We start from the raw sequence: 16618 nt of genomic DNA, 5'->3' as shown, positions 1-16618 counted from the left end.
CAACCTCAGCCGTGTAGGAGTTTTATGTCGAAATCACGTGAAACCGGAATTAGGGTGCACGTGAATAATCCACCTCGCAATCAAGCCCCACAATAGCAGCAACAACCAGAAAGAACTGTCAGGTTTCTTGACAGAAGCCAGGATTACAGCAGGTCGGTGAGTGTCTATAACACTGAGCCTAGATATTACAAGAACTATCTGAATGATCATCTGGATCTTCGAGACCACCTGAGTGTGAATTGGGGGCAGTTCAATTATCCAAACTCAGACGTGAGGGCACACTTAAATGCCCAAAGAGAGCTTTTACAACTAGTATATGGAAATCAATATAACCCTATATTGCGACAAGGAGCTGGAGTTCCTATGAGCAATGACCAGCTCCAGTAGCGCAAGCTCCCCCTCTGGTAGACTCAGTTAAAGAAAGAATTAACCAACTTTAGGAAGCATTCATGCATCTTCAAGAAGAGAGAAACAAAGAAAAGGCGTATGACTCTAATGAGGAGCTCGAGCCTTTTGCTTCGCATATCTCGAACACATCATTCTCCAATGGGTTCAAGATTCCCCACATGGCGCCATATGATCGGATTACTGACCCAAGCAGCCACCTGAGTACATTCAATACTATGACGCGAGCTTGCAATGTCAGATACGAGTACAGGTGTATGCTCTTCCCGTCCACCTTGACAAATGTTAGACAACATCCAGGTGTGTAATAACCAAGGTTATTATTTTTTTATAAGCTCCTTAAATATGATCTTAGGTTATATTTAGTTATGATTTAAGTTGTGGAATAAAGATTGCTTTAAGCTTAAATCATTTAAGTTATGATTTTATGACTTAGAAATAATCATAGTTTCGGTAATTATAATTATTTTAGCATATGATTAAATTAGTGTATAGTTTTATTAAGTATTAAATGCACATGTTATTTGATGTATTAATAAGTGAACATGTGGCATTAAACTAAGTCCAAGTGTTAGAATTAAAATGAAAACCAAAATAGCTTAGTCTTAGGTTTGGCACAAAAATAGGAAGGATTTTACTCTTTTAAAATTTTAAAGATAGGCAAGATTAAATCTATTTGAATTAAGTGACTATGTGTCAAGAAGAGATAGATAAATGGGGATTTAAAAAATTTAATTTAAGTAGTCAAATAACTAAGTAGAGATAGTAGTGTGATGGTTGAACTAAGAGTTAGATAAGTAAATGAAGTTTTCGCAACTTTAGGGTGCTGTAACTTCGGACCTAGTTTTAACCCAATTATATTATGATTTTGAAAATTAGTGTTTTTACAAAGTTTTAGATGATTAATTAGCTATCCAACAGTATAAAAATGGCCTAAATCGGACTCCTACAGCTCTAGTTACGTTAATTTTACTACAGGAGGGTCAAGAGTTACGAGATATATGATAGTAGTTTGGACTTTGACTAAAGTTTGAACCAAATGGAGACTATATGGCATACTTGGAGAAGATATAGCAACAAGAAGGGAGTAGACTAGGCTAGCCAAAACCATATAGTGGAGGGAAGGTTTGATTTTTAAAATTTAAGTTGAATAGTGTGGAGAAAATCAAGGAAGGGAGTTGGGGTTTGAAGCCTATAAATGGAGACTTATCCTTCACCATTTTTCTCACACTCAAAAGCCTCTCATATTAAAATCCGTAGTCCCAAAAATTCTCTCCATTTTGCCATAAACACTCTACATAGTCATAGCCGAAACACTAGTCCTTATAGTGATCGGGATCTTTTTCTTCTATTTTATTTATTTTGCCTTAAACACTATTGCCTTTATAAACCCTCTTATATTCAAAATATTGAACCCCATCAAGCCAATATATAGCCAAAATCTACCCATGTATCCAAACTCTTGGTGTTTTTGTTTGAGATAGACATTAGAGAGAAGACTCGGGATTTCATCATTTTGGTTCTAGGTTGAAGGTATGACTTTATGAGGTTTAGAAAATTCTTGAAAGTATAATTTTATTATAATACTCTAATATAAATATCTTATGTTGTATTTAAGGTTGATTGGACGTTTTCTATAGCAAGCAATCTCTTCTCTTTCTTTTTCTCTCAACACTCAAGGTAAGGAAAATAATTTAGATTTATGTGATGTGTGCTTTGTGTATGTATGTTTGTTTTTATGTCTTTAATCGCTTGGGAAATATAGTTGCTTAGATAGCAAATCCCGAGATTTTCATCATTATCGTAGACTATAGTTGTGTCTAAACCTACCTCTAAATAGTAGCAAGAGGACTATAGCAGTTTCTATCACATACTATAGTTATGTCTAAACCTACCTCTAAATAGTAGCAAGAGGACTATAGTGGTTTATATCACATACCACGGTAATGAGTTAATGGTAATTAATATTGTAGTCCATTTTTATGTTTTATGTTTTATGTCTTAAGTTTTATGTTATGCTTTAGTAGTTTTTCTTTATTGGGCATTTGGCTCATTCTTTTTTATTTAGATTGTGCAGGTAAATGAATATGGGAGGCGGGACGAATCCATGGCGGCTTTGGAATGTGTATCAGGTGAGGACTAAAGGAATGGACTGATGGAATCAATCGAGGATGACGTTGACCTTTGAGTCTTTTATTATGTATTTATGATTTCCTCATTTAGTATTTGAACATTTAAAAATAAAGGTTTAGTTTTTCTTTATGATTTTATGTATAAATAATGGGATCCTGTATTTTGGATTTTCTTTAATAAAGTTGTATTATTTTATGTATATATATCCAAAAGATAGTAGTTATTGTCTTAGTAGTTTTAAAGGTCTGAGGTCTTTAAGTTAGTCGGGTCGTTGCAAGGTGAATCATTGAAGAGCTACCTGGCGAGGTTTAATATAGAGGTAGCCCAAGCCCACAATGTTGATGACAGTGGTCACCTTATGGCAGTACGATTTGGGGTGCTGCGAGGAAGTCCTCTTTGGGACGATATGCAAAGGAAGCCTGTGAGAACAATAACCGAGTTCACCTCCCAGGCTCAGAGGTTTGTCAATGTAGAGGAGGAGAGCTTAGCACTTAAACTGGCTCATCCACCCTCAATAACTACAACGACAAACGTTAACTAAGCCATGACCTCGGCTTCGCCTTCCATTGCACAACCTCAATGAGACTATTCTTCTAATAGAAAGAAGAATGAAGGTAACTGTAACGCCCCAAACTCCAGGGACCGTTACGGTGTGCCTTGTAAACAGTGCTAAACTCGCTAATCGAGTCATTTGGCCAAAATCGTGAAACTAAGTATGATTAGCGGTTTAGGGATTAAAAATTTGGTTAGGATGTAACGTTTCACTAAAACGTTTAATTTATACATTGGGATCCCGAAAATATAATTTCAGAGTTTATTACAGAAAATATTTACAACAGGCCGTTCTAAGCGGCAAAACAGGGTTCAACCCTAGTTCCACTTTAAACCTCGGCCGTGGCGGACGAGCAGCTGCATATGTACACGTCATCACCTAAGCTCTCCAACTCAAGGATGGTCCAGCTTCCTCTTGCCTTTACCTGCACCACGTAGCACCCGTGAGCCGAAGCCCAGCAAGAAAACACAATATAACATGATATAATATCAACTATAACCATAGTAACCATTTGGAACCAATGATCCATCCAGATAGGTGACAGTAGCCAAAAGTCACAATAATGAGCATCGCTCCCTCTAGTCACGTGACGATAGGGTCACCATGGCTCAACTGATAAGTGTTTCTTTCATAAGATTGGTTAGGATAGGTGCATGGTGATTAGTCACCAACATAACCTTCCTCACGACTCTAGAGTCGAAACTATGGACAACGTCCCTTAGCCATGTGACAAACGGTCACCGGGGTCATATACCTTGGCTATAGTCATCTGGTCGTAGACCAGGCAAGCGCTTATAGTTCTCAATGACCTTCCGGTCGGTCTAGCATTAATACCCCATATGAGTCATTCAATGCCGACCTCGATTAGATCCAATCTTTAATCGGCCCGGCGTTCACAACACACTGCCACTTCTGACCCTTGGGTCGGTAAAACGCGACCAGTGCACAGCCCGTGGTGAACTAAACTGATAAGTCACAGCTTCACAGACGGATCTGACACCATTGTCGATTCTGACTAATAAGTCAGCGCCATACACAGGTAAGCCATGCCACCAAACATATATCACATGTCCAATGTCCATAAACAAGGTATTTAGCATGCTTACTAACAGATACCAGTACAATTAGGACTATGCAATAACACAGAGGCTCAAGCTCTGAACAATATCATACCCAGTATACAAAGCATGTCCTAATCACCTGTTTCTCATGCATCATATACAATACATCCAGAAATCTAACATGCACCAATAACAGCCATGCATGTCACGTTTAATAACCCGCCAACATGCATCAAGAATAGCCATGCACGTCATACATAATAATCAACTGACATGCATCAATAATAACCACGCATGTCATACCCATTAGTCAACCAACATGCACCATAATAACCATGCATGGCATACATAATAATCAACCGGCATGCATCAATAATAACCACGCATGTCACATATACACAGGGTGCAGTTTTCTTACCTCAAAGTCGAGCTAGAATGATTAAAAGAACGACCCTTGAGAACGATCAACTTTTAGTCCTTTAGCGGTCACCTAGTCATAACCAAATTATAGAATTTATCAATAAAAATGATAACCGAGGGTTCCCAAACCAAAACCCAGCCCCCGATACCTCAAACACTACCCAACCGGGTACTAGGTTCAACCCCGAGGCCTATGGTTTGAATCCCCGAGCTAAAAACCACACTTTAGCAAAATTAGCCTTAAGGGCCGCGGCCCTCCCCTGCTGCGCCGCGGCGCGCCCTTCAGACAGAAGGGCTCCCTCCTGACAGACACCAAGGGCCGTGGCGCTCCCCTGCTGCGCCGCGGCGCTCAGCCCAGATCAGCTAAGTCGGCCACACGAACCAGTTTTTTTCCCCTGTGCTTTCTCCTCTCAAACCAGTCATTCTAACCATCATAAAACCTCTTCCTAACATATAATTAAACCCCTAGACAACACCCATAACCTCCCCTCATCAAAACCCAATATTATCATCCATCAAAACCCCTTTGAATCCAAACTTTTAGCAAGAAATCAAAGCAGAAAAACCAAAGAAGAAAACAGAGTATCACCTGAACTTAAAGACTAAAACTCACCTTTAACACAGCTTTGAATCCCCTTTGATGGTTGTTATAGATTCCCTAGCTGCCACCTTTAATCCCCTAGCTCAACACCTCCATTTGAGCTCTCAAAATTCAAAGAAAGGTGAGGGAGGAAGCTTGTACGGGATGGGAGGGAGAAGAGAGGATAGGCTCTGTTTTAACATCAATTCACAGCCTTCCTAAGTCATATATATCCTTAGGGTCAAAAGACCATAATGCCCCTAAGCCAAATAAACCCCTCTAAAAGTTTCCGAGGGTAAAACCGTCCTTTCCCGTTTATCTCGTTAATTATAATTAACGCTCTCTAATTCCCGCTATTCTCAATATCCTCAAATTCCAATAATTCATATCCCATTACCCTTTAATTCCCGGTAATGCTCTAATCATTAAATTCACCCCGAGACTTACCCCGAGCCCCGAACTTAAACTCGTTATGACTAGACCGAACACTTACATCTCATGATCGTCTCATGTCGATTAGCTCGAACCAATCCACCTTATAATGTGGCTATATTAATTAATCACAATCATGCACCCAAAATATACACTTACGCCCACAGTGGCCAAATTACCAAAATACCCTCACAATAATAAATTCTCCCATATGCATGCATCCACCATCATATAATAATATAATTCACGTAAACATGCATATAATCATTAAATACTATAATAAATCAATTATGGCCCTCCCGGCCTCCTAATCAAGGTCCTAAACCTTATTATGAAATTTGGGGCATTACAGTAACAACCCCGAGAATGACAGGGGTAAAAAGAAGAAAAGAGATAAACACTTCTCCATTTAGACAGTGTATACCAAGCTCATAGATACTTGGGAAAATATATTTATCGTGAATGAGGATCAGGTCCCCTTCAGGCTACCTGACGGAATGCGACATTAGCGAACCAAGAGGGATTCAAACAAGTTCTGCAGATTCCACAGAGACGTAGGTCATACAGCTGAGTAATGCAGACAGCTAAAATATGAGATCGAGGGGTTGATCTCGAGAGGTTGATCTCGAGAGGCTACCTCAGAAAATATGTCCAAAATCGAAACAAAGCCTAGACTCTGCCTAATCAAAGGCTACCTCCGACTCAACCTGCCCAAAAAGTCGTGGCACCACCTACGAGGGAGGATAATCGACCTCCCCCAATCGATGGAGAATACATAATAACCATCGTGGGGGGACCGCACATTGCACGGTCGGGCAGAACGCTCAGAAGAGATATGTCCAATAACTCAAAATGGGATATGTGCCTAAACCACGAGCTTCGAAACAACAAAGAGTTGAATCCCAACCTATCTCTTTCACTGAAGACGATACTTCACACATCCAATTTCCTCACAATGACCCCTGCTCATAACCTTCCAACTTGCCAAAAAGAGAGTGTGTCGAGTCCTGATCGATAACAGGAGCTCGATCAACATCTTTTATAAGGAGACCTTGGAGAAAATGGGTTTGTCTGTTCTAGACCTTAAACCCTGTGCTACAACATTATATGGATTCTTAGGAGAGAGAATCGCCAGCATGGGAACTATTGAGCTCCTAGTAACCTTGGGAGACTATCCAGTTTCAATAACCAAAATGCTGGAGTTCATCGTAGTGGACACCTCATCATCCTACAATGTCCTGCTCGAGAGACCAGCCATGATCAGGCTGGGGGCAGCTACATCTTTCAAGCATTTAGCTATTAAGTTCCCAACCCCTAGTGACATTGGGACACTAAAAGGAGATCAATTAGCAGCTCTAGAATAATATGGCATCTCGATGAGGGGGAAAGGCTAAGCTAGTGCGCAGGCATTAGTCATCATTGAGGAGATTGATGAAGTGATATACAAGGTGAAATAAGAAATCGAACCAAGAGTAGAAGAAGACAGGGTTGATCTCAGTCTGATTGAGGATCTCAAATATATTCAGCTCGATGAAAAGAACACCGCCAAGGTGGTGAAGATTGGGAAAAACCTCACAAAGGAAGTAAGATAGAAATTAATTCGCTTCCTAAGGGAAAATCAGGATGTATTTGTGTGGCACACTCAGATATGATTGGGATCAGTCCCAATGTTACAAGTCATGCACTAAACATCGACAAAAGCTTCCCTCAGAAACAAAAAAAGAGAAGACTCATCGATGACGAGAGGAAGAAAGCCTTGAAAGAGGAGGTCGACAGATTAAAAGCAAATCAGCTTATCCGAGATGCTTTCTACCAAGAAGGGATAGCCAACCCAGTACTGGTTCCGAAACCAAATGGAAAGTGGCGAACTTTCATCGAATATTTGGACCTCAACAAAGCATGCCCAAAAGATTGTTTCCCTCAGCCTTGAATCGATCAGGTCGTGGATGCAACCTCGGGTCACGAAATCATGTCATTCATGGATGCGTATTTTGGATATAACCAGAAAGTCATGCATGCACCCGACCGAGAGCACACGAGCTTCGTGACGGATAAAGGGCTATGTTGTTACAATTTGATGCCCTTCGGGCTCAAAAATGGTGGGGCTACATATCATAGACTGGTAAATAGGATGTTTGCTAAATAGATAGGAAATAACATGGAAGTGTATGTGGATGACATATTAGTCAAGTCCAAACATAATAATAACCATGTTGATGACCTCGCAGAATGCTTTGTTATACTTTGAAAGTATAACATGAGACTCAACCCACAAAAGTGCTCAATCGGAGTATCTTCGAGAAAGTTTCTCGGATTTATAGTAAATTCTCGAGGCATCGAGGCAAACCCGGATGAGATAAAATCCTTAATTGATATGCCTTCACCTCGAAAGCATAAAGATGTTCAAAGTATAACTGGACGTATGGCGGCAATATATACGCTCATCTCGAAATCTACAGACAAGTGCCTACCATTCTTTAATCTTCTAAGAGGGGAAAAAAGTTCTAGTTAAAGGGTGAGTGCAAGCTCGCTTTTCAGGCTCTCAAAAAGCATCTCACTGAGCCACCTATCTTATCCAAATCAATAACGGGGGAAATATTATCGCTACAACCGAGCATAAAATCAGTGCAACACTTGTTCGGGAGGATAAAAAAATTACAAAGACCCATCTATTATATTAGCAAAAGAATATTGGGCGCAGAATCGAGATATCCACTAATGGAAAAAATGGCATAATGCTTAATACATGCATCTCAAAAACTTCGACCCTATTTTCAAGCACACCATATACATGTGCTGACGGATCAGCTGTTGAGACAAATATTATCGAAATCTGAAGCATCCAGAAGACTATTGAAATGGGAAGTTGAATTCGGGCAGTTCGAGATCACATAACACCCGAGAACGACAATAATGGGACAGGTCTTAGCTGAATTTATAGTCGAATGTACAAGAATAACCAATGAAGAAGTCTTGACCCCAACTCGCGAGCTATGAAGACTATACGTCGATGGATCCTCTAACGAGAACGGATCGGGGGCAAGCATCGTCTTAATAACCCCATCAGAAACAGATTTCACTCAGCCTTAAGGTTTGGCTTCGAGGCCTCCAATAACGAGGTTACGAGGCACTATTAGCTGGACTCTAAATAGCTTTCAAGCTAAAAGATGTTTTTATATTTACATATATTGATTTTTTTGGGTGTTCATCAATTTCAGTGAAAGGGGATACTTAGATCTAGGGTGTCTCTCTTGGCTCGGTATGTGTATTCATTTTAATTAAAAAAAAATTATATGTGTATTTGACATTTGAAATCGGATATATATGTATTTAATATGTGAACTTGAATCTTGTCAGTGGTGTTAGGGGACTAAATTAAATAATAAACAAAACTAATTAATAATAACTCACTATCAAATTAGAAATTAGATAAGTTATTAGGGGCAACTTTAGTTGTCGCAAGTAATAATGAATATTAGCGTCGACTCGTTAGGGACGACTTGTTAGGGACGACATGTTGTCCCTGATGTCATTAGGGGTGACTTTTGGCATTATTATGTCGCCCCTAAAAGAACTTTTTGTTGTAGTGAGTACCCTAGAGTGTCCAACACCCTATAACAAGATATATAGCTATTGGTGCCACTTACTATCGAGTATCGCATATTTTAATTAAAATTTAATTTAGTTAAAAAATATGAGACACAATATAGATTTGAAACAATATTACTATGCCATATTCTAAAGTGTTGGGGAGCCTAAGGTGTTGTTTAGCATTTGTCTTAAAAATAAGGCAAGGTGGCTTTCTTTTATCATTCATGAGAAAGACAAAAATAATTTCCATTTGCTTTTAGATAAATAATAATGAATGCTTGTTGATATTGAAAACTAAAATTCTCTTTTTAGTAACTACCAAATTAATTAAAATAAGTAGTTTAATCAAGATGCATAATGGTAATTGAATGTTAAAACATATTTCATTTTTGTCGTGACAGAATGAGAATTGGTCGTAACATACACTAAACACAATAAAAAGACAGTGCAAAAACAATAAAGAACACAACGAATTTTTACAAGGTTCAGAAATCCTTTCGGATAACCTACTCCTTGGGGCCACGCCAAGAGAATAAAACCAATTAATAAAGAATCACAAGTACACAAATATTGACTTAAACAAAACAAGACTTCCTCTTGATATTTGCCGCAACTTTGTTGTACTTCTCTTCACTAATTTGATTTGATTGAAACGCCTAACCACTTGAACTCCCTTCAATGGTCAGCGAGTGCTTGCATCCTCCCGAAGCAAGGCTTGTAAAAATCTCCTCCCGAATACTTCAATAATTGTGTTCAAATTACAACCTGTATTCACTCATAAACGTGGTATAGACTCACCACAAAACTAAACACTCATTTTATTACAAGAACACGTGAATTCTGTGATCTTGAATACAAACTATGAACCCTCACAAATATTACAATTCACTCACAAAATAATACACCAAAGAGTTCACTTTTTTCTCAACACCCTAGAATTCTATTTATAGAGACCATTTCGAGCTAGAAGGCTGAGAAAAATATCCACAATAAAAGCAAGAATATTTGATAATATTCTTGATTGATAGAGATTTGTCAATTTGTTGATATTGTTCTGACAGTCACGCAATTTGCGGAGATATCTTATACTTGAGTCAACATAAAATTTCCTAAAAAATAAAATGAGCAATAACTACCCAAGTATTTTATTTCCTGCAATAAATCATCATTGGAGGGTACGAAAATTATCACACGAAAATCCATAAATGATTTCAATTAATCACAAAATATTTCCCTTATAAAAATAAGGTATAATTTCTTTTTTTTTAAATATATTGTGAATATAAATATGAATAAGGAATATTTGCAAATCCAACCAAATATTCTAAGATATTAAAACTGAATATCATAATATAAAAAAATTTAAATCAGTTTTTAAATAAAATAAGATATTTCCAAAAAATTTACCAAATTAACATTTTACAAAAACAAACTAAACCACTTCTGCCTGTCGTTTCTAATCAATATAGCATCGAAACCCCTTTGCATCAATGTCGATAATTTTTCCAACCAAAGTTTTTTAATTTCAGATGACAAGCGCTGTCGTGGCTGTTGTTTACTTCATGAAACGACAACAAGAATAATTTTATGCCATTTCCTGTAAAGATTGCTTGGATTTCGTTAGTGATTGATCTTTTATAAATTTTCTCCTCGCGTCTAACGACAATTTGGATTCTGTCGTTTGTGGAGATGATACAAAGTCGTTGGCTTCTTTCAGTGATCAGCAACAGCAGATTGGCCTTGGTCATATTAAATTTAAATCCTCAAACTATGAATATATGACGTATAACGATCTATATCATTCACACATGAAGTTGGTCGTGGACGGATGCACTTGAAGGGGAAGGAGGGCCTTGGCCCCTCCTCCCAAAATGATTTTCTTTTATCATTTATGATCCTTAGTGAATTGGACAATTGTGTGTTGGCCCCTCAAATTTTTATTTTATTCCTGGCCCCCCTAAATTTTAGTTCTATGTCCGAGACCTCTTGACTTTTATAGTCTGTTTGAACTTATTGTAGCAGTTTTCTTCTTTTGTTTAAAAGAAAAAGAGAAATAAAAAAATAAAAAAATAAAAGAGCATTTTTTATTAATTTTCTTAATTTATGAGTTTTAATCAAATTCTAAATATAAACCACATTTTAAAAAATTATCCAACATTCTTATACAACTCAACTACCTTTATACTAGCTTTTCGAAAAAGATCTTCTAACAAAAAAACGAAGGAAATTTGTTCAAAAGTAAAATGAAACTATTCTATTATCTAATAGTATAATTCATTTTGTTTTGTGTTGTGTATTTAAGATATATGGACGTCTAAAATATATTAAGTATAATCTTATTTTGAGTAATGGTAATTAAAGCTGTTTTCTTTCTGAAATTTAGAGCCAGAAACAAAACGTAAAGGTTAACACTAATCAAGTCTTGACTTGAAAACAGAATCTATTAAAAGCGTGCAATGTAGTACAACCACTAGTCTACAACTGGCTTTGAAGTGGGAGACTGTGCTCAAAATTAAAAGCCGTTAAGTTTAATTAACCCCTCTAATTATTTTAGGCTAAACCCTAGAGTTCATCACAAATTCCCAAAAAAGGGAATAATTTTAATAAATAATTAAAAAAAAAAAAAAACTCTCACGGGTATGGGGTATCAGAATCAGTATCGCTATCACAAACCCCATGCAGAGTGCAGACGAGAGAGATTTGAAAAGATCTTCATAAAGCTACTTTTGAAATTAAAGCTTTTTCCATACTATTCATCAAAATTTGCATGAATATGGCATTACAAAACTTCTTCTAAAGAATCAAAACTTGTATATTATTTTTTATATATATATGTGTGGGGGGAACTATATGGATAGCGTGGGGTCGTAAATGATGGACCAATTTATGAGTTCGGACCCTTCAAACATTTATTTGATTGCTGCATGGACCAAGTGGCAAGTGATTGAGCTCCTCCGTCAAACTTTAACTCATGCACCAAAATTAATAATTCATCAAAAACTTTCACAATATTTACTATAATATAATGCATGCTTTTATAGCTAAATTTAACCACTGATCATTCTGTGTATTCTAGCTGCCTTTAAACAGTTAAATGTACTAGTACTATAACATATATATATATAAATCATTCCAACAAACAGTATATGTGTATTATATGCACGAGTGACTAATAATCCTATCATATTTGAGACATAAAAAACTATAGCAAAACCCACATATCTGACCAATTTTTAAACCACCCTTCTCCCTCTTGGGGTCACTGTAAATATACTTTTATGTAATTTTGTTGATATTATACGTAAAGCAAAAGAAAAAAGGTGAGAAAAATCCAAGGCAAAGGGCTAGGAGAAAAGGGTCCACGCATTTAACCTCTTCTGATTCTGAATCGTGGAGCACAGTAGTAGTAACAGTATCCCATCCCATGCAATGCTATGCAATGCAACAGCTTTTCCTCTGTCTTTACCTGTTTGTACTTCACCCAAAGCCAGCTTCTGCGTTGTGTCCCCATCATCATAGCCCATTTTCGTTTCATTTTTTTCATTACTAACATCTTCTCCATTTCCCCCCACCCACATCTCTTTTTTTAGCTACCATTCCCAACCAGTACAATTATACACAACAGGCCAATCTCTATCCCTCTCTCTCTAATAATCTCCTGAATTTTGCAGTGATTTCTCTATACCATATTTTCAAAGAAGTGGCAGTGTATACCAAAACGTTACAAGAGCAAACAAATTATTACAAATCAAGAAAACTTCACCAAGACCTGTCTGGCTCTGGCTCTGGCTCTGGCTATTGCTGGCTACACTGACTTCTCATGATGATTCACTTGCTCATATAATCACATGATCAACATCTTTAACTAAATCAATTGGATTATCCTATAAATATATATTATATGTATATAATATGTAGTGGAAGCATCAAACAGTGAAGGTAGGGGTTTCTCTAAGAAGACCAACAGTGATTTGCACAAGTGTATAATAGATGACCCAGTTTTGTCTAGTACCCACCAAACATGTGTGTGCATGTGCCCAATGAAGTTAACAGATCAGTTCAGAAACACCACCAAAATAATCAATAAATTAATCAAAATTGTATAGGCCAGGCATATTAATTAATAATTACTTTGCAATATAATATCATCCAAGTAGAAAATTACAAAAATAAATTAGTTAATAATACAAAACTCCAACTCAGAAAACAAAACCCAAGTAAAAAATTATTTTTGCTTCTTCACTCTGAGTTGAACAGAGCTAGAGTTACAGCTAACTTCGTTTTATGATTCAAACAAACTATAACTTAGAGAATTTTTTTCCAAAAGTACAATTTTTAAAATGAAAATGTTGTTACACCACTAATATATAATGGACTAGAGGTTTCAAACCCATTGATACACAGAAGACTAAATTTAAATAAACAAGAGATAGGTAGTAGTAGTAGTAGCAGTAGTAGTAGTAATACACAGATGAACAATAATATAAAAACTTTGAATTAAAATGGTGTATTATAGTAATGATAACAGTAAAAATAATAATTATTATAATTATTAGCTTCTCACTGTGAGCAAAGAAGGAATAGCTGCCAAGTTGGGAGTAGATGTTGAAGTAGTAGTGTTCTTTTCTGAACCTTGTCTAGTTATATGATGATGATGATCCCTCTTGCCGTTTGAGCTAGTGGGCTTGCTGAAAGCTCTCATTGGGCTCGCGAAGGCCCAACCCCAGCTCCTACTCCGGCCATTCACAAGTGGGCCCGGCCCACCACCAGCTGAAGCCACTGACTTTCCGTTCATTTCTTCAGCCGAAGACGAAACCCAATACGACGAGGACGACGAGGAGGAAGACGAAGAAGTCAATATGAATCCGCCGAAAATACCACCGCACCTCACGCGTTCCTTCATGCATTGGTGGTCTCCGGTGCCGGAATCGCCACTGTGGGCGGCGGCTGAGACTTTGGATTTGCCTTCTCTTTGGGACTCAACTCGCCGGAGAGTGCAGTCGCCGAACCCAGTGGAAATTCTCTCGAAGAAATCGCCGGAAAAGCTCCGGCTTCCGCAGCCAACAGATCTGGATCTCGAGACCTTTCGCTCAAACGACGAAGCCGAAGCTGTCGTTTGACTGTTGGGGCTACTGTCGTTTTCTTCCTCAACGACAGAATTCACAGACGACCCCAAACACCTCTCCTTCTGCTTATTAGTACTACTATTAACACTAATATTATTATTGTTATTACTGCTATTACCAACCAAACCAGCTGACGTGGCGGAAGAAAACGACGCCGTCTTAGAACCACCGGCGGTGCCGTTATCCATTTTCCGGGCAGAAGAAGATGAAGAGAGGTAGAGAAATGACCAAAAACCCCCTCTCTGCTTTCTGGGGCTATTATGAATGAAATCATGATCGTCCAAAAACTTATTACTGTTACTATTACTACAATGGCGGCCTCGACGTGGTGTAGTAGTGGACTTGCTTCGCTTGAAAACGACATTATTATCTCCGGGAGGAGCATGAGCAGCAGAGCGATGATTTTCCATGAACGCAGTTCCAACAGTGTTGGTCACTTTCTTCTTCTTCTTCTTGGCCAACAGGAAAGGCAATCTGCTCCGTCTGTGGTTACTATAGTACTCCTGGACCTGGTCCTCGCGATGAACAAAACGACATTCATTACCACTACTACTACTATTGTTACCTTTGTTCAACGACAAAGACGACGAAGACCCAGGTCGGGCAGAGAGCGAGAGAGCCACCGCGGCAGCCGTGGAGGAAGTGGAAGAAGACGGACCGACTCCGATGTCAGATCTGAAAGAAGGCGAAGAAGAAGAAGAGGCCGAGCCCCGAATGGGAAGAGGGAAAGAAGAAGAGACGAGCTTGCCGAGCTTCTCTTGGAGACAGAAAGCACAGATCCCACCTGAGTTGTTCCGGTAAGGATGATCAGTGCACTGCATACCGTCGGCCATGTCTTCATCAAGATGACCCACCCCCACCACTCTTCCGCCATTATTAACACCTTTGATTCCTTCCACCATCATCATCATCGCTTCTATCTTTCTCTAGGGGGGGACTGAAAATGGGAGAGCACAGCAGTAGCAGAGGGAAGTATAGCTAGATATATTTTGGCTGCATATCCCTGTACAGCGCTAAAAATGGTTTATGGTATTGGTATTGGTATTGGTATTGGTATTGGTATTGGTTTTTGGGTACGTGAGGCTTTTAGAGAGGGAAAGAGAGAGAGAGAGAGAAAGGGTTTGTGGTTTTGATGAGAAGCAAACAAAGAAGGTGAAGCAGAGAGAGTCAGAGGCAGAGGGGTGGTGTAATTGAGTAGAGGAAATTAAAAAAAAATGAAATTTAAAATAAATAAAAGAAAAATGGTGGCATTGATGGAAGGAAGGAAGGAAGGAGAAGGAAGAGGAAGAGGGCGTGGGGGAAGAGAGAAAGGGGGCCTAGAGTGGGGAAGAGTGGAGAGTCCCCAGGAGCACGTGGAAGACTGACTTTCTTTCTTATATATATATATATATATTAATATTATATAATGTTTGTGTTCGATAAAGACAAACCCTAAACATTAGGACCTGTTTGGCTTCTCAACATATATATGCCTAAACGCATATATTTTTATCTTTGGTCAATACATCATAATCATATTCTCTCTACTCCCACTTCCACTTCCATTTACCCCTTTTTCCCCTCTTTCTTTTTAACCATCCAATTATTATTCTTTTTAACAATTATCTTGAATATTACATCTCAAATTAAACTAAAATTGTTATTTTTTTCAAAATATAATTTTATTAAAATCTATTAAAAATTCATGAATTACGATCAATGTTGAAAGAAGTATCAATTTGTAATGCCCCAAATTTCCTAATAAGGTTTAGGACCTTGATTAGGAGGCTGGGAGGGCCATAATTGCTTTATCATGCTATTTAATGATATTATGCATGTTTAGGTGTATTAAATATGCATGTGAACCCATTTGTGATTAATTGGGTGATTTTCATATTTTGGCCATTTCAGGCATTTTTGGCATATATGTGAAATGGGCGTGGTGCTTTGTTATTATCTGGTTATGCCAGGGTTACGCAGCACAAGACGATCCTAGGAGGTAAGCTAGTGGGAAAGTCACAATGGGATTTAAGCTTGACTTGGAGTAAGTCAAGGGGTATTTAGAGCATTACCGGGTTATTGGGTAATGAGAAGTAACATTTGGTGATAAATTGGGAGTTAGTAAGACCAGGGGGAAATTCTGGAAGTTTTGACTATAATGTCCCCGGGGGTGTTTTCGAGACCCCGAGCATTAGGTTTTATTGGAAGCTACTTAAGCTTGAAGTAACCTTTTAAGAAAATAAAAGAACGTTATGTACGTTCTCTCTCCCAAAAGTTCCCTTTTCGTTCCCGATCGCATTTTCGAAGGTAACTTGAGTTCTAGGACTCGGAATCAAGC

The 16618-nt window shown here is 38.2% G+C and overlaps 2 protein-coding genes across 2 annotated transcripts in view; both read right to left on the bottom strand.

The window, feature by feature from the left end:
- The window catches only part of LOC133815523 (uncharacterized), a 53558-nt gene extending 40859 nt beyond the window's left edge, over window positions 1-12699 (bottom strand). Inside the window, exon 1 of the mRNA XM_062248355.1 lies at window positions 12548-12699. Within this exon, the coding sequence (XP_062104339.1) occupies window positions 12548-12699 (152 nt within the window). The remainder of the gene's footprint in view (window positions 1-12547) is intronic.
- A 678-nt stretch (window positions 12700-13377) lies between these two features.
- On the bottom strand, window positions 13378-15603 carry LOC133819481 (uncharacterized). Its single transcript, XM_062252746.1, has one exon. It carries the CDS (start codon window positions 15210-15212, stop codon window positions 13728-13730), a length of 1485 nt encoding a protein of 494 aa, XP_062108730.1. The 5' UTR covers window positions 15213-15603; the 3' UTR covers window positions 13378-13727.
- Window positions 15604-16618: the final 1015 nt, after the last annotated feature.

The sequence above is a fragment of the Humulus lupulus genome, chromosome 2, assembly GCF_963169125.1.
Source record: "Humulus lupulus chromosome 2, drHumLupu1.1, whole genome shotgun sequence".
Classification (NCBI taxonomy): domain Eukaryota; kingdom Viridiplantae; phylum Streptophyta; class Magnoliopsida; order Rosales; family Cannabaceae; genus Humulus; species Humulus lupulus.
Note: the sequence above shows the minus strand (reverse complement) of the source record. Positions and strands in the feature narration are given on the sequence as shown.